At 41.6% G+C, this 18,412-nt stretch overlaps 1 protein-coding gene across 1 annotated transcript; it reads right to left on the bottom strand.

Annotated features, from left to right (window-relative positions):
- Positions 1 to 6,780: 6,780 nt before the first annotated feature.
- On the bottom strand, positions 6,781 to 10,921 carry TOB1 (transducer of ERBB2, 1). The gene is made up of 2 exons (XM_069543093.1): positions 10,372 to 10,921; positions 6,781 to 8,703 (listed from the first exon to the last, which is right to left on the bottom strand). The coding sequence occupies exon 2, from the start codon at positions 8,560 to 8,562 to the stop codon at positions 7,534 to 7,536; it is 1,029 nt and encodes a 342-aa protein (XP_069399194.1). The 5' UTR covers positions 8,563 to 8,703; positions 10,372 to 10,921; the 3' UTR covers positions 6,781 to 7,533.
- Positions 10,922 to 18,412: the final 7,491 nt, after the last annotated feature.

Raw genomic sequence — 18,412 nt, 5'->3', positions numbered from 1 at the left:
TTATTATGGAAACATGGATAAAATAGCTTTTGGGATATTACTGTAGAATTTTCATTCAATTCTCTGTTGATGCACATAATAGACTGGACAACAAAATGTTGAATAAAGAGAGTTATAGTTTTAATTTACATTCTTGCTTTCAAGGGGCAACACAACAAATATGAATAAAATTCTGGACCTCGTGGTTTCTAAGAATGCATTGCAATTTTTGATAGGTGATTATTTCCTTATAATTCTCTGGGGAAGTGTATTGATATCACTGTACTTACTTTGCAGATGAAGAAATTGAGCCATCTGAGTCAAATTTCTTAATATGCTTAAGAAAGGAACTAGACTCAATTTCCAATTGCCTCCAGACATGAGCTGCTTCCCAATGTCCTTTTTTCTAAGCTTTGCCTAATTATAAGATGATCTCAAAGCTTCACTTATAGATTATATGTATAAAGCAAGTCTTCTTAAATAGAAATCTTAAAACTCAAACACTGAGAAATGGTTAGTAGAGGTTTCACTATTCACAAGTCAAATACCATTACTGACAAGACTTGTAGCCCAATCTAAACCTCCATAAGCCTATCTAATGGTTCAGCAATATTTGGTCCAATTAAATTTAACCCCAAGTCAAAATCCTAGGCATTTAGTACAACAAGATTTAATACATATAGAAATTACAGAAACTCTTCTGAGCTATTTTTGAAGTGGGCTTTTGTTTATTGTGCAGTTTAAACATGTTCAAAATGAATAGCAACAATAAAGGGAATATATGCGACTTCCCTGGAGGCCCAGTGGTTACGACTCTGTGCTCTCAGTGCACAGAGCACGGTTTCAATCCCTGGTCAGGGAACTAAGATCCCACATGCTGCGGAGCATGGCGTAAAACAAAACACACACATACGCCCAGAAAAACAACGAAGGGAATCTAAGTTCCTTCATAATAGCTTATCCTCCTAAAATGTAACCCCTTCTTATTTTAAATGATTTTAATTTATCTATTTTTGGCAGTGCTGGGCTTTTCTCTAGTCGTGGCCATTGGGGGTTATTTTCTAGCTGCAGTGAACCAGCTTCTCTTGCTGCACAGCATGGGTTCAGGCTTCAGCAGTTGTGGCTTCCAGGCTGTAGGGCACAGGCTCAGTAGTCGTGGCACGTGGGCTTAGTTGCTCCACGGCATGTGGGATCTTCCTGGAGTAGGGATCAAACCCGTGTCTCCTGCACTGGCAGGTGGATTCTTTACCACTGAGCCACTGGGAAAGCCCCCTTTCTTATTTTAAAGCAAAATATATTGATCTTTTTAAAGAAAATCTTTCAGAATCAGTTCAAAACAAGGTTATCTGGTTCCCTTACTGTTTAAAAATAAAGCAAAAAGACTAGTTATCACAACATCTATACATATAGAAGTCACGTATACTACAAAGGTATGCCTTAAGATAGTTTTTCAAAGTAACTTAAATCATGGGTGCTAGAAACATACTGTTGAAGACTATTTTGATAGCTTACTTGGTCTTTCCTTATGTTGTTTATCAACAGCACAGGCAAGGAATGTGTGTGAAAATAGCTACAGGAGGCCAATGTTCACAATTTTACTTAGAAGTGATACAGCCCTTACTCAATTTGAAGGAATCATCACCCAGTGGTTCCAAAATAAGAGAAGTAAACACAACTAAATTAAGAAAATCAAAATTATAGAACTGATATAACAGTGATTTCTAAAAACATTGCCAGATAGCCTGGGATTATAGTTTATGGCTGCTGGATTTCCTAAGTGTATCTTTCAAGACATAATCATGACTTTAGAGTACGGCTAAGAGCCTTCCACTAGCCTCTTCTCATTGACATTCTTGTAGAGAGATTCTACAAGTGACGTGGCTAATATATCAAAAGAGGTCTTATTCCTGTAACTTCAAATCAGAATAGCAACCAGTGAGAGGGAAGAAAGCATAGAGCTTAAAGAGCAAGAGCTCTGGAACAGACTACCTGAGTCTGAATCCGAAGTCTGCCACTTACTGGCCATGCAGTATTAGCTGTGCCTCAGCCCTCCTTCGGTCTTCCTGGATGACTCAGTGGGTAAAGAACCCACCTGCACTGCAGGAGACACAGGTTTGAGCCCTGGGTCGGGAAGATCCCCTGTAGGAGGGCATGGCAACCCACTCCAGTATTTTCGCCTGGAGAATCCCATGCACAGAGGAGCCTGGCGGGCTGCAGTCCACAGCATCACAAAGAGTCAGACACAACTGAGCACATGGCATAGCCCCCATCTGCAAACTGGGCTAGAACCATGCGCAGCAGAAAGTGATATATGTGTCCATTACCTGTAAAACATTAAAAAAGTATGTGTTGTATTAATTTTCTGTATGCACATTGGTTCTGGGTCCTTTATTCTCTAGGTCTGCCAGGGAATTCCTGGTCCTAGGTCGCTGAAGCATGAAGATATCTTCCTATGGGAGTTCCCTGGTGGTCTAGCGGTTAAGATTCTGAAGCAGTGTCCTGGGTTCCAGTTCAGTACTTGGTTGAGGAACTGAGATCCCACAAGCCATGTGGTATGGCTAAAAAATAAATACATAAATAAAAATAATTAAGAAAAAAATTAAAAGACGCTTGCTCCTTGGAAGAAAAATGATGACAAACCTAGACAGCATATTAAAAAGCAGAGACATCACCTTGCCGGCAAAGGTCCATATAGTCAAAGCTATGGTTTTTCTAGTAGTCATGTAAGAATGTGAGAGTTGGACCACAAAGTAGGCTGCATGTCCAAGAATTGATGCTTTTGAACTGTGGTGCTGGAGAAGATGCTTGAGAGTCCCTTAGACTGCAAGGAGATCAAACCAGTCCATCCTAAAGGAAATCAACCTGAATATTCTTTGGAAGGACTGATGATGAAGCTGAAGCTCCAATACTTTGGCCACCTGATGTGAAGAGCTGATTTAATGGAAAAGATCCTGGTGCTGGGAAAGACTGAGGTTAAGAGGAGAAGGGGGTGACAGAGGACGAGATGGTGGGATGGCATAACTGACTCAAAGGACATGAATTTGAGCAAACTTGGGGAGACAGTGAAGGACAGAGAAGCCTGGTGTGCTGCAGTTCATGGGGTTGCAAGGATGGTCAGACATGAGTTAGTGACTGAACAACAACAAGGAAAAAAAGAAGATATTTTCTTAATATAACAAAACTGAAGAACTCTGATCTAAAGTGAACTCCCGGGTCAAACTGATTAAGCATCAGCTGACTGGCATACTGAACAATAGAATGGGTTTTATTAAGCAATGGTAATTTTACGTCCTTTTCAGACTTTTTCCTTATCTGATCTTGCCCTAGAGTATTTTCATCCTCTTTCTGCCAGGTTTCTATATTCTAGTCAGGCAATGAAATATATTTGATGTGCTGTGCCTATCCCAGGACTTCCCAGGCGGCTCGGTGGTAAAGAATCTGCCTGCCAGTGTAGGAGACGCAGGTTCGATCCTTGGCTCGAGAAGATCCTGTGGAGTAGGAAATGGTGATGGAGTAGGAAATGGCAACCCACTCCAGTATTCTTGCCTGGAACATTCCATGGACAGAGGAGCCTGGCAGTCGATGGGGTCGCAAATAGTCAGACACGATTGAGCAACTGGGCACACATACTGAGCAGGCATGAATGTCTATGCTACACTGTTTGTGTAGGAAGGTCTCCAACCAGCGTTTTACTTCATTAGCTTAAGCACATGCAAAAAGAGGTACAGTTTATCCTTGAACAGTATGGGCTTGAACTGTGTGGGTCCACTTATATGGGGATTTTTTTTTTTCAGTAGCAAATATAATACTACATGGTCTGCAGTTGGTTGAATCCTCAGTGTAGAACTTGGAAGGACTAACTATGGATTTTCAGCTGAGTGGAGGGTGGTTGCTGCTTCTAACCCCCATGCTGTTCAAGGCTCAACTGTACTTCATTTTCTCTGTGCATTACATTGACATTTAAAAATAACCTAAGTTCTGGGCATTTGTTAGATTAAGTCAATTATAATATGAGTAACATAGGCGAATAACACTGATACACATTAGAAAAACATTTAAAACTCAGGATACCTTTTAGTTTTACCTTCACAAGATTAATTACAGTAAACAGATTATTATCTTTGTGTGTGTGTGCCCGCGCGTACGCTAAGTCTTCGATGATGTGCGAGGGCTTTCTCTAGCTGCAGCGAGCAAGGGCTTCTCTGCAGTTTTGATTCATGGGCTCCTCATTGTGGTGGTTATTCTTGCTGCAAAGCACGGGGTCTAGGCTCATGGGCTTCAGTAGCTGTGGCGTACAGGCTTAGTTGCTCCTTGACATGCGGCATCTTCCCCAACCAGGGATCGAACCTGTGTTCCCTGCATTAGCAAGCAGATTCTTATCTACTATACCACCAGGCCAAGTCCAAGATTATTATCCTTAAGGAGGCATTTTGACTGAAGTCTTCATTTTGCCATCTAAGATAGGTTAAAGTTATCCAAAGGAGATTTAACAATACACCTGATTTTAGAAAATGGACAATAAAGGAATATTCTAAAATCAGAGAACTACTTTTTGGAATCATCATCTTCACTCATCAGTGATCTATGTACTTTGTAAAGCAGCATTTTAGACACCAAGATAGGGCTATTCAGAGGCTGCCACAGTATACTTATTGAAGAGCCACCCTCCCCCCCCCCCCCAAAAAAAAAGGAAAAATCTATTAATATAATATAGTTAACTGTCAGCTAAAAGTCTCCACACAATAAGGTCAAAAAGTGTGATGGCAGTGGGGGAAAAAAGACTAAGATGTAAACTTTTCTAAGGTTTTCTAAGTTGTGCTAAACAAAAGCACCTTTAAAAATTTCCATTCCTCATGGACAAAAAGGGCATGAAAACAGAGAGCCTTTGTTCATTCTTAAAAAAAAAAAAAAAAAAAAGACTTCAAGGATACCAAGCTCAAATCAATTTCAAACCAACTAATTTTCTTGAACCCAATCATGATAAAATTGAGTTAACATTTTCAGCACCAAGCCAATGTATGCACCAATCTGAAATTTCCCTCAGATTGTCAGTACACGCATACCTAAGATCTGAAAGAGTCATACATTAAGTTCAATTATTTACAATATGAATACATAAGTATTGTGTGTGTTAGTTGCATCTGACTTTGTGACCCCATGAACTATAGCCCACCAGGCTCCTCTGTCCATGGAATTCTTCAGGCAGGAATACTGGAGTGGGTTGCCCAGGGATCAAACCCTGGTCTCCTGCATTGCAAGCAGATTCCTTACCATCTGAACTACCAGGGAAGGAGCCCTGAATTTGTGTATTAGTGTTCTTGATTGTTACAAACTCTATTTTGTGTCTACTGGCCAGTAGCTTTTAGAAAAAGTTAACTTGAGCCTTTCTTCATTTATAAAAAGACCAGTTTTCTTCCAAGTTAAGCCTATAACTTTACCCAAAAGCTTCTAGCAGAAACTAGTATTTAAAATTGTTACTCTGATCGTTCTTTTACAGCTTTTCAAACTCACAAAAGCACATCGTTGATAGCATACAAAGAAAAATCTCTCCCATTTCCAGTCACCATCTCAATACTTCTTCATAACCTCATTCTGTCCACTAATGGACAAAGGCCTCACCATAGAGCTGACAGAACAGCTTAGCTCTGTTGTTTTCAGGGCTTGTTTCCTTAAAACTTTTTATTCCTCTGAATTACAAGGGTAACAGACAAAAGGCTTCTGTAGACTGGTGTCTAAAAAAAACTCATTTGAGACCAAATTTATTTCACAAGTAACCTGGGCAGTGCTGCTGCTGCTAAGTCGCTTCAGTCGTGTCTGACTCTGTGCGACCCCACAGACGGCAGCCCACCAGGCTCCACCGTCCCTGGGATTCTCCAGGCAAGAATACTGGAGTGGGTTGCCATTTCCTTCTCCAATGCATGAAAGAGAAAAGTGAAAGTGAAGTCGCTCAGTCTGGTTTCTCACTGAAAAAGCAGAGAAAGTTATTCCAATTCAAGACAATTTTCTAATGTCAACACTGTATCAATGGACATTCAAATAGTGAAATGACTCATTATTTTACTTTAACAATGTGTCTCACCCTTGCAACTCATGGGCTAAAAAAAAAACAAAACCTCCCTCCTTAAGGAGCCACTACAATTTGACACATTATGACTAATCTTTGAAGTACCAAACCAGGAAAAAACCAACCCAAAACCTGTGTGTAAACTTTGATAGGAAAATGCACAGAAATACTGACAACCTGTCCAATTTTTAATAGATGTTAATCATAAATTCTCCAGTTACAATGACTAGTCTCTAAGTGTAAGGATCAGTAAAAACAGAACTAAATCATCTTTAAGTAGTCAGGTGAGCTGCTTTGTCAAGCAAGTTTTCTGAGCTATTCATCTCCCATGCAGAAAAAGAAAATTGAGCCAATGATTTCTTTCTCCATATACATTTCAAATAAATTCTCTCAGTTTACATTAGAGAATTTCATTTTATCACCTGACTCCATCTTAGACGTTAGTGTGACACAATTTTAGTAAGGTTAACTTGCCTTAAGCATACCACCCTTGTTGCAGGGAGACATGTGGGCTGAACAGTTAGTTGCTAAAAACAAAGCTGTCCCAAGTGTTGCTCAGGTTAAGCACAACTTTTTATTTATATGGTAAGCTACTATCTGTGCCCTAGTAGGGCAACTGCTTTCCATTATAACTTTGTGATTCAATGAGTCAGATCTTTCTGCTGTATCAGCATTTACAACATAATTCCAGAATTAGATCTTTGGCAAAGACTTAAAAACAAAGACCACAATAAATGTTTTTAATTTTAAAGAATTTTAATACAAACTTAATATAAACTATTTCAGTCCCTCTTAACATATAAGACACTGACTCAAAATACTTTTATACCATTTTTTCAAGTATTGCACAATATAGGTACAAAATTAATATTTACGATTACATTTTCTTCCATAATATATAGCAAAAATTTTTAAACCTTTAACAGAAAATACTTTTTTTTGAAAAAGCAAATATTCGTACATTTTAATTCCACCACTAAAGGAGTATCCTGTACACAATTTTTAGAACAGGTGATGTCTTTGAGATGGATATTTTACAATTTCAGTAAAAAAAATACAACATGAAGCTGCTGTCACAGATCACTGTAGTAAAAAGATATAAATGCAATACCATGTCGTAGAAACAATATATATATCCTCTGATATTTTACAAACTTTGTACTAAATTAAATTATACAATTAGAAAAGACCAATAAACCCACTTATTAGTGCCAATTTTTTATAATAAAAAAAATCAGCCATGTCCTTGCTATATCTTAAATACTGTAAGAGGCCATATCTGAGAGTATACTTTAAAATATACAGTCAGTATAAAATAACTTTGTGCTTGGTTGGCAATGAAAAATGATGCATGTTTTATTTTTGTAACCAAGCTTGAATGTATCCTTACTATAAGCTTTTTAAAAAAAAAGAAAAAACTCAAGGAGGTTATTAAAAAAAAAAATCCCCCTTGGGCCCAACCATTTTAACTTGTACATTTTTCTCTTTTTTTAGTTAGCCATAACAGGCTGGAATTGCTGGTTAGAATACTGCATGTTATTTAAGCTAAAATTCAAGCCATCTACAAAAGACTTCTCGTTGAGGCCTCCATAGGCCGCAAATACATCAAAGGCATTACTGTACTGGAGAGGACTGAGGTTAAGGGGGCTGTCACCTGGGAACATTCCATTGGTACTACTACCTTGACCCTGCATATTAGGAAAAATAAATTCCTTGGCATTAGGAGAAAGAGCAGAGGTTTTCTGCTGTTGCTGCTGCTGTGGTGGTGGTGGTGGCTGGGATGGCTGCTGCTGTTGCTGCGGCTGCTGCTGGTTACCCAGGCCAAGCCCATACAGAGAGTGCATTGAGGAAGAGATGGCTTTCTGCTTCAAGAGGTCATTCACATTCAAGCCGAGGTTAATAGGAGAAGTACGTGCAACCTTGTTGCTGCGGCCACTATTCTTCATTTTGGTAGAGCCAAACTTGGTGGCAGCGAAAGTGGCAGTAGTAAAGGTTAAAGGCTGAGTGGACCGGGGCATGAAGGTAGGGCTTACAGCAGCAGAGTGACCAAAGGGAGGCGATGGAGAGCTGGACACTGATGAGGCTGGGTCACTTATGGGCATAAAAACCTGGGCCTCTGGGTTAAAGCTGTTTTTGATCTCCTTATCCAACTCGCATCCATTTTCATTATTATCATCCACATAAAGCACCTTCACTGGTCCCTTTTCACCAATTTGGTAGGAAACCTCAAACGGGTCAATCCAAACACTAAGATCCTGTGGCAGATTGCCACGCACATCATCAATGTCCAAACCACTCTCTTTGGATGCTTGTTCAATCACTGGGTCCACTTTCTCCCCTATGTGTATACATCTAAACCCTGATCCTTTGTATGGCTTTTCAGGATACCAGTGTCCTTCATATTTCTTCTTAAGAAGTCTTTCAAGCTCTTCACCAAAAATGTTGACACGTCTTCTGGGAAGCTTATTATACAGATATGAAATAATAAAATTTAGTGCGACTTGGATTTCAAGCTGCATAGCTGCTACGCCACAAAATCAGGTTTGTGTTTCAACTCCCCCCTTGACACACACAAAAAAGTTCAGTTTGTGGCAGAGAAACAAATTTTCACTCAAAGTGCTGGTATTAGTAGATATCCTTCACCTCAAGCAGTCTTGCTCCTTAAAGAAAACATAGAAAACAAAAGAAAACATGTCCACATAAGATAAACGTTAAGTTCCACAACCCTTTTTTACCCCCAGAGTAATTTCAGTTTTGAAAAAGTCTAATAAGCTAGAAAGTCTGAAAAATCTAATCAACACAAAATGTACGAACTTACCAATAGAAAATTGTCTACTGAAGACCAAAATCTTGGGAAAACAAGATCTACAGTTTAAAATGTGCAAAACAAAACCCTATTATTTACTTTGTTTCTGAATCGAGTTCTAAGAGGAAAAACACTTTCAGAATATACAGCATATTCTTTTTCTTCTTGCAGTTCTCAGAAGAATATTTATTGGAAACCATACTAAGCACACCTGTATATGCTTGTTTTAAACGTTGGTCATACTCCTATTCACTAGTTTAGAAATGAATTCTGTATTTCAGTTAATTCTGGACATATACGTCTTAAATCTGCTTTATTATCAAACAATCCCAAAATGTGAGATGTAAGGAAAAATTTCAAAGTACATGATACAACCTCTTCTCTATACTATTTAATGTGTATTTTTCTAAATCTGAAAATACTTCTTGTGCATCAAGTATAACAAAAGAAACAACTAACTTCGAACTCTATTGACTATTCTGTTTAAAGGGTAGGGTTTCTGAGTTTTATTCTGATTTTCAAAACCAACTCCCTCTCTCACGATAAGAGAACAGCCGAAGAGGCATGTACGATAAGGTCGACCTTTAAAGGTTTGCTGGATCAGCACGGGGTGGGGATAAGAAAAGATCAAGGGCAAACAAGGTATTTGCAAAAGGGATCTATCTGTACACTCAGGTTGATTTAAAAGGACATTTAAAAAAATCAAGTTGGTATTAACCCGTCTGTTTCATTTTCCATATTCTTGGTGATAAAGGGAAAAGAATCCCAGGCTGCCCCCAAACTACAAACACTTTCCAAGCTCGTGTGCTGGCAAAGGCAGCTGATTAAGCCAAATTGCGTGAAGGTGCAGTCGAGCGAAATTCAGGCTCGGTGAAAGGTAGTTTCAAAGCAACGCCTTAAAGACGGGAGCAAGAAGAATTACATAAACAGCCAGTTGGGTCTCATTAGATTTCTGCTCACAGCCTTCGGAGCCAAGCGCTACAGCAGCAGCAGCAAGAGGAGGAGGTGGTGGTGGAGGAAAGCCACGAGAAATGGAAAAGGGACCACTCGGGGCCGGGGGCTGGACACCCGGCGGGTCGCGGCGCCGGTCGCACCAGGTCAGCCGCTCCCCTCCCCCCCGCCGTAACCCGACCCGCCGCTCCCTGCCCCCCACTCCTGGGACCCAGCCAGAGTCCGGGGAGCACCAGCTCCTCGGCACCATTTTCAGGCCCGGCGGCCCCGCGGACTCCAGCATTCCCCTCGAGCTCGCCGCTGCTCCCGGGCGCCCCAACCCCCGATTCCCTTCAGCTCGCCCCGGACAGCCCTTCCCCGGTGACCTGGCCCTGCCGAGCCCGATTCGCCGGCCAGCCCCGCCTCCGGGGCGCGCCGGAGACCCTCGGAGCCGTCTCCGACCGGGTGTCGGGAGCCGGTCCCCACCGCGCCCGGGCCGCGACGCCGCCATCCCAAGCCCCGAGGGCCCGGGGCTCGAAGCCGCTGCAGCCCCTCCTCCTCTTAACCCCGCCCGCCGCCCCTAGATACTTACGGGCTGCTTCCACCACAGACCCGGCCGCTGGGCGGAGAAGGGGAGGCGGGGCGGGGGCAAGGAAGGGTCGGCGGCGACGAGCTGGCCGGGCAGACTGCACGCCGACGCCGCCGGGAGGAGGCTGCGGAGGACCGGGGCCTCAGGAATTCGCCCCTTCTGGCTCGGAGTGGCAAGGACGGGGTCAGGCGAGCCCGCTCACTTCTCCACACAGCCCGGTGCCCGGCCCAGGGTGCCCGGTCCAGTGTCCCCCTAGAGCGCCCACTCCGCGCCGGGCCAGAGCTTCACTCTTTCTGCTGCGGCGCGCGCCCCGCCTCTCGTTTTATATTCTCTTCCCCACCCCCATCCCCTCCCGTAGGGATGTGCGCGCGCGCCTCACGTCACACAGCTCCGGGTAGCGTCACCATTCCCCGCCCTCCCACCCGGTACCCTGGACCCAGGCCGCTGGCTCCGCCCCTGCCCTGCCTCCGGACGCCATTGGTCAAGTCCTGCGTGCCCAAGTCCTGACAGGCCGCGGAGGGCCGGGTGGGCAAGGCCACACCTCTTGGTCTCCAGGGTGGCCAATGAACCGATGATCTTCCAGACACTGTGGGCAGGATTAAGAGAAAATTTGGAAAGGGATTGGGGGAGAGACATGCCAGAGAGGACGACAGAAGTGGTTTGGGGCGGCCACCTCTGGGTCTAGGCGGAGAACTGTGGAGAAGGGGGGAGGGGAGCGAAGCTGGGGGCGTAGCAGCCAGGTGAACAGGGAGAAGAGCCCAAGACGCCGAGAGGGAGGGGAGAATGGACAAAGAATGTGGGATTGTGGCCAAGGAAAAGCCCACTCGTTGACGAGCTAACAAGTATCGGCCTCCAGTGCACACAGGAGAGTCCAGAAAAGGGGAACTATGAGAGGGACTCTTGTACTGATTGAATATTAATCACCTCAAGGGCCTAGGCCAACTGCCATTCACAGAGGGGCAACTGCAGAACCCAAAGTTGCCGTGCCAGGCTGGGGGTGGGGAAGGGAGACCGCCTGGCCACACCTCCCGCCTAGGTGACAGTTTAACTGCCTCCGCATCCCACATCAGACCTCCCCGTGCGACCCGGCAGCAACTCGGATGTGGGGGTGGCTTGCGACTAAGAAGAACCACATTTTATTCCGAATGTCCCAATCCAGGCCTCCATGCCAAATTGTGTACGTATATGTGTATATATACGCATGCGTGTATTTCTAGTGCCTACCTTAACGTAAATACACATAATAAACACGGTGCCGCCTTGTGTTTTGCGTTTAAGATAATTTTCAGTTGAAATCTGGGCGAGTACATAGGGACTGGGGAAAGAGAGGGCCTCAAAGGGGGCGGGCAAGCTCTCTTTTCACAACCTGCAGCCGAGAAATACACGAAGTTACACTGGGAATGGAACCGAGAGTCCCTCTCCGGCTAAAAATATTACTCACGGGTAGCAACGACGCCTGATTGGCCACCCTTCTCCTTAGCAACCAGGCTATTGGCTGTCTGGTATCCAGGAGACCGACGTCAAATTTGCACAGGGAAAGGCGGAGAGAAAAGTCTACGCGGAGAGAAGGCTAGGAGAAAGAGAAGCAAAGAATGAAACGCCGGTCACCTGGCCTTCCCGTCGCCCCATTCCTGTGCACTTCAAGAAGTGCTTCCTGGGAAAACAACTGGGTCTCCGCCTTCCCCTCAAAACCGAGAGGCCGGCACTCTGAAACTACCACAAGGAAGTTAAATCGCAGTTCACCGAACAGTGGGGTGTTGGCTCAACCAGCTATGTAGACCAGCTGCGCTGTTCGGGGACAAACTCGCTTTATGGACGCAAAATCTCGTCGTGGCTTTTTTACCCTCCAACCTGACTTTATTGCCCCGCTCTGCTCACCTTTTAGAAGGAACAGAATTGAAAAAGGGTATTTCTAAAGCCTCAAAGTGTGTAAGAGGAGGAGGGAAGATGGGTTTGTGAAATAGGCTGCGGGTGGGAGTGGTCCGGTGACCGATTTCTTGTTTATTGTATGGATTTCTAAAACTTGGGCAACATTTTTTAAAAATAGTTTTACTCAAGTTCTAGTTTGGGTTTTTCAGTTGTTAACGAGGAAGAGATTTGGTTGTGACAGTATGAAAGCATTTTAAATTAAAACATCCCTTCCTCTCCATCAAAAAAATTTATATTATTCGTTCAGTGTTGTCTTCCTTTTGCTCACTTGTATTTTTTTCTATAGTGAATATTAATTCTATTTGTTTTTTAAATGTTATTTTAATTTTATATTTAATTGAGCACAGAAATTACAAGAATATAGGATATCTGGGAAACAGTTTATCCAGAGAAACAGTTGATTTTTCGTGTTCTCCAGAGCCTAATTTCCCTTACCATTAGACCAGTAATATTGTACCAAATATCCAGAATTGCAGGACTATGAATTAGCCATGTGTCTTGGTTTGTAATTTGGAAATACATCACTGTATTAGAGGAGCATATTATGCTTGGCTGAGATTAATATAACTAGAGATAGATGAATTATAATTTTATTCAAGTTATTTATACTTTTCAAGAATTCTCTAAAGGGGAGACACAGATTCTCTTTTCTGAATGCTCCAAATCTATAATCCCAGGTTTAAAATTTGAGAGCAGCCATCTGATAGGTATTAATTAAATATTACTAGTGGTAAATAGAATTTTTAAGTCAGAAATTTATATTTACAACATGTTATTGCTGCTCAAGGGTATGAGAATGTTTCAAACCAAACATAAATAAAAACACAAATAAATACCAATGGCACACAAGATAAAGTACTGAAGAGCAGATACTGGGAAATCTGAATTTCACCCATTTTTATCAACTTGTAGTTCTCTCATCTATACATATTTTTGGATTAACTAATCTCTTAACTCTTTCAATTAAAAAAAATCCACATTTAAAACTCAGTGCCCCTAAAGTATTTAATGCAGTTCTTTTCCAAATATATATTGCAAATACAAAGAAAACCAGATTCATAGCCTTCCAATATTGCCAGTCACAAAGTATAAAATTCCCTTTTTTCAAGTTTTGCCCTTTAAAGGATCCTACATACAGATTATTGCTATTTAACACTTACTTTGGAATTGTGTAGGGGAGTAGACTGCTAAATAGGTATTTAAATTTACGGAGAAAAAAGGAATTTGATATTATTAAACTTCAGGTGATATCACAACCAACAGATATTCCTCTCTCTGGGCAAGTGATAGTGACTGAAAATCACAGCCCTTCCCTTTCGCATCACTGCATTCCACACAACTCCTGGAGCAATGCCTTACAATAAAGTGATTGTTTGGCAAATTCCAAGGAATTCCCTGGTGGTCTAGTGGTTAGGACTTGGTGCTTTCACTACCAGGCCTGGGTTCAATCCCTTCTGGGGGATCTAAGATTCAGCAATGCCCCTGGTGCAGCTTAAAAAAAAAAGCGAAAGACAGACAAAGTTCCAATGGTTCTTGAAAGTGCCCTGAATTATTATCTCATTCACACATATAAACACACATACACACACGTCACCTGATTTCTGAGAGAGATGTGTCCTAAACTTTCTAATTCTCATTGTGCTTTCCTGCAAACTGAGACAAGATTATGGACGAATCACCATCACATGATCTGTATTTACTAAGGCTCATTTCTGAGTCTAGGGAATCAACTTTTATGTTTTCTTGAAAATTAGGCAATATGCAAATGTAACAGTGTTCATATCATTATGGTTATTCATTTCTTTTAGACAGTCATGCAACATAGACCATAGCATGCACATTTAAAAAAATTGTTAATAAGGAACAATATTAAGCTAATCATTGTGTTATTAAAAGCCAGGTATACCAGTTCTTTCCTGAACATTTCCCAAAGGAAGGTATGGGAACCTCAGTGTGGTTTCCTATGATTTCTCATATGGATTAGTAGAGGAGGGCCATACTTTCTCCAAGAGATGGGAACACACACGTTTATAATTATAACTAGATAACGTTGAACAAACCCATTTATCTTTGGAACAGGCAACTTGGTCTGATAGGATCTTGATGAACAAAAACCCAAATAAAAGTTTGAAATTTCTTTTTATTAGCCAAGAATGAGGATTTTGATCTTAGCAAGAGATTATAGTTGCAAATTCTAGGAGTGACACAGTGTTCACAACATTTCTAAGTAAAAAGCACATTTATTTAGTCTCCATAAGCCAATGTTATTACTTTATGAATTATAGATTTCATCCATGGCACACTAAGTTAAGGAAAATTGAAAATATTATAATAATATATAAATTTAAAGCATAGATTGCATCTACTGTTATGCAGTGCTGCTTAAAATAGAAATATATACATAATTCTATTTTATGAAATAGATAACATGACCCTGCAATTCTGGATATATATATATATATATATCTGGAGAAGGGAAAGGCTACCCACTCCAGTATTCTTGCCTGGAGAATCCCCATGGACAGAGGAGCTTGGCAGACTTCAGTCCATGGGGTCCCAAAGAGTCAGACACTACTGAGTGACTAAGCACAGCACACACACACACACACCACACACACACACACCACACACACACCACACACATACACACACACACAGTGGTAGCAGACATTGTTGCTATGTAACCCATTTCCCATGCCCTCTCCCCTTCTTCCTCTTGTCTGTCTGACTGAAGAGGCTATTAGAGCTAAATATGTTATCTTCCCAGCCTTCACTGCAGTAAGAGTGACACTGTTCTGCCAATGAGACATAAACCGGCATCACCTGGGAAAACTTAATCAGGAATCATTTGGAGAGGGATAGTCTGATAGAACTTTCTCCAGTGGTGCGTGTGTACCTGCTAGGTCACTTCAGTCTTGTCTGACTCTTTGTGTTGCTCTGAACCATAGCCCACCAGGCTCCCCCATCCATGGGGTTCTCCAGGCAAGAATACTGGAGTAGGTTGCCATCCCCTCCTCCAGGGGATCTTCCCGACTCAGGGATTGAATCCATGTCTCTTACGTCTCCTGCCCTGGCAGAGGGTGTGTGTGTGTGTGTGTGTTTTAATCACTAGCACCACCTGGGAAGCCTTCTCCAATGATGGAAAGATGCTGTATCTGTGCTGTGCACTATGGTAGCCCCTATTCCCATGAAGCTGTTGAGCAATTGAAATGTGTTCAGTGTGACTGAGGAGATGAAGCTTTTATTTTATTTAGTTTTAATTAAACGTAAATATAAATAACCACATGTGACCAGTAGCTTCCTAATTGGACAGTATGGATCTGGAGGCTTCTTCACCTACATGTCTAGCGTTTGGACTGGGATGACCCAAAGCCTAGGCTCAGTTGGCACTGTTGATTCGAGCATGTACACATGGCCTCTGAATTCTCCCTGTGGCTTGGGCTTCTCACAGCCTGGCAGCCGGTTGTGAGAAAAAGTATCCTAAGAGAGAGTTTCTGGACAATGAACATTCTAAGAGAGCCTGTTGGAAGCTGCAAGGCCTTTTATCAACCAGCCTCAGAAGTCATAAAGTACCACTTTTGCTATAGTCTATTGGTTGAAGTAATCATAAGCCTGCCTAGATCCAAGAAGAAAGCACATAGACCCTTACCTTTCAAGGGGGAAATGACAAATAATTGGGATCTTTTTTTAAATCACAGCTGGGACACTGTCTACCTTCTCCCTACCTTAACATGAGTCTGATGTTAAGGCACTGCAACAGCCTTCTTATAAAACTGTGAAGAGAATGCAAGATAATCACAGAGATAAAGGCTCCAACCATACCTAGTAACTGCCTGGGTTAGGTCTACTTTTTAATCCACAGTAAATGCTCCATGATTTACAGCTGAGCATATTCTCAACAAAAATACCAATTTAACATCTTTTAAGGAAACCTGAACTTGATTCTTAAAAAACCAAATGTTTGCAAGTCTAAAGTATCAGGGTTTCTTTCTCATTATAAAACCTTGAAATGCTCATTGTAGAAAATTTGGAAAACAGAAATAAGAAAATAGTAATCATCTCTAATCTCACCATACAGTGATAACCATTGTAAGCATTCTGCTCCATTTCTTTCTGAATGAGTTTCTACTGCATATGCAGTTTCATATCTGCAGTTCATTTAGCATTACACTGTTTCTAATTTCTCCTGACATTAAGCATTGTCATGGTTATCATTGTTAATGACTGCATTCTATGATTTAGGATAATTCAGTCATTGCTCAGAATTTAGGATGTTGAGAATTTTTCTGTATTAAAAATAATCATATTTAATCAAACATTTTTATATATGTCTTTAACTACATCCCTGATTATTTCCTTGGGATAGTTCTACAAGTGAATTTACTGGGTCAGAGAGAAGGGATTTTTTTTTAAGGCTCTTAATACATAGTTCTCCACTTTCAGGAAAGATTATATTACTTAATACTCCCAATGTACAATTTTGCCTGTTTCATACATGTTTTTCTATTCTTGGATAATTTGATAAATAAAATGGCATCTCTTTGTTCTAATTTGCATTTCTTTGAACATATGTAGGATGCACATATTTTCACATTTTATCAGAGCCTGTATTACTCTTTCAGTGAATTTTCTATTCATGCCTTTGCTCTGTGTTTCCATGAGAGGTCTTTGTTTTTCTCTCTAATTTGTACGAGCATCTCACACACTGTGTGCCAAATACATGGCTGAACATGATTCTGTCTTAAATTTCAGTCTAGAAATTGCCCAAATGTTTTAAACAGGTTATTTATTTTGATGCCTACAACTTTGATTTCCAATCTATTGCTTAATTTTCTTAACAATTCAGTCTGACTCAAATGCTTAAAAAATAAAAGCAAAGCAAAACGGTTCCAACCATCTTAGTGCTTACCTTCTCCTTGATCTGTCACTTTTCACATTGTTCACTGATAGCTACTTGGAATATTCCCTTTTGACTTTTCATGGTCTTTCATTGACATAGAATGTACTCAACTTCCTATCTCAGCTTTCGTTGAGTGTAGTGAAAAATTATGAACTTGAGACCAGAGGATTTGTATTTGCCTCCTGTTCTGTCAGATATTATTAACAGCTCAACATTCAGAAAACTAAGATCATGGCATCTGGTCCCATCACTTCATGGGAAGTAGATGGGGAAACAGTGGAAACAGGGTCAGACTTTATTTTTGGGGGCTCCAAAATCACTGCGGATGGTGACTGCAGCCATGAAATTAAAAGGCGCTTACTCCTTGGAAGAAAAGTTATGACCAACCTAGATAGCATATTCAAAAGCAGAGACATTACTTTGCCAACAAAGGTCCGTCTAGTCAAGACTATGGTTTTTCCTGTGGTCACGTATGGATGTGAGAGTTGGACTGTGAAGAAGGCTGAGCGCCGAAGAATTGATGCGTTTGAACTGTGGTGTTGGAGAAGACTCTTGAGAGTCCCTTGGACTGCGAGGAGATCCAACCAGTCCATTCTGAAGGAGATCAGCCCTGGGATTTCTTTGGAAGGAATGATGCTGAAGCTGAAACTCCAGTACTTTGGCCACCTCATGCGAAGAGTTGACTCATTGGAAAAGACTCTAATGCTGGGAGGGATTGGGGGCAGGAGGAGAAGGGGACAACAGAGGATGAGATGGCTGGATGGCATTACTGACTCGATGGATGTGAGTCTGAGTGAACTCTGGGAGTTGGTGATGGACAGGGAGGCCTGGCGTGCTGCGATTCATGGGGTCACAAAGAGTCGGACACAACGGAGTGACTGAACTGAACTGAACTGATGATTGTGCTGAGTCTTAGCCTTCTTGTAATAAATAGATGCAATAATTACCCTCTGATCTGTGTGAGAATCAAATGAAATGATGCCTCATCGGTGTGGTGAAAATTCTTTGTGAACAGTAACACCGTACATAGATGTTCACATTGTCTTGCTTCTTCCTTTCCTCTCTCCTTTCCCCTCCTTTCCTGACCTTTCACCTCTCCTCCTCTTACTTTGATTCTTACAGCTGATTAAAAATTTGATTCCGCTCAAGTAAGAAAATATGTGAAACTACTTTTAAGCTATAAACAAATATTATTAACACACTCTTCTCTCATAC

Source organism: Ovis canadensis, chromosome 11 (assembly GCF_042477335.2).
Source record: "Ovis canadensis isolate MfBH-ARS-UI-01 breed Bighorn chromosome 11, ARS-UI_OviCan_v2, whole genome shotgun sequence".
In the NCBI taxonomy this organism is placed as follows: domain Eukaryota; kingdom Metazoa; phylum Chordata; class Mammalia; order Artiodactyla; family Bovidae; genus Ovis; species Ovis canadensis.
This window is presented reverse-complemented; position numbering and strand designations above follow the sequence as displayed.

Bases quoted from the DNA above. Each gene is read 5' to 3' on its own strand.
- TOB1 (XM_069543093.1), bottom strand. From the start codon at position 8,562: ATGCAGCTTGAAATCCAAGTCGCACTAAATTTTATTATTTCATATCTG.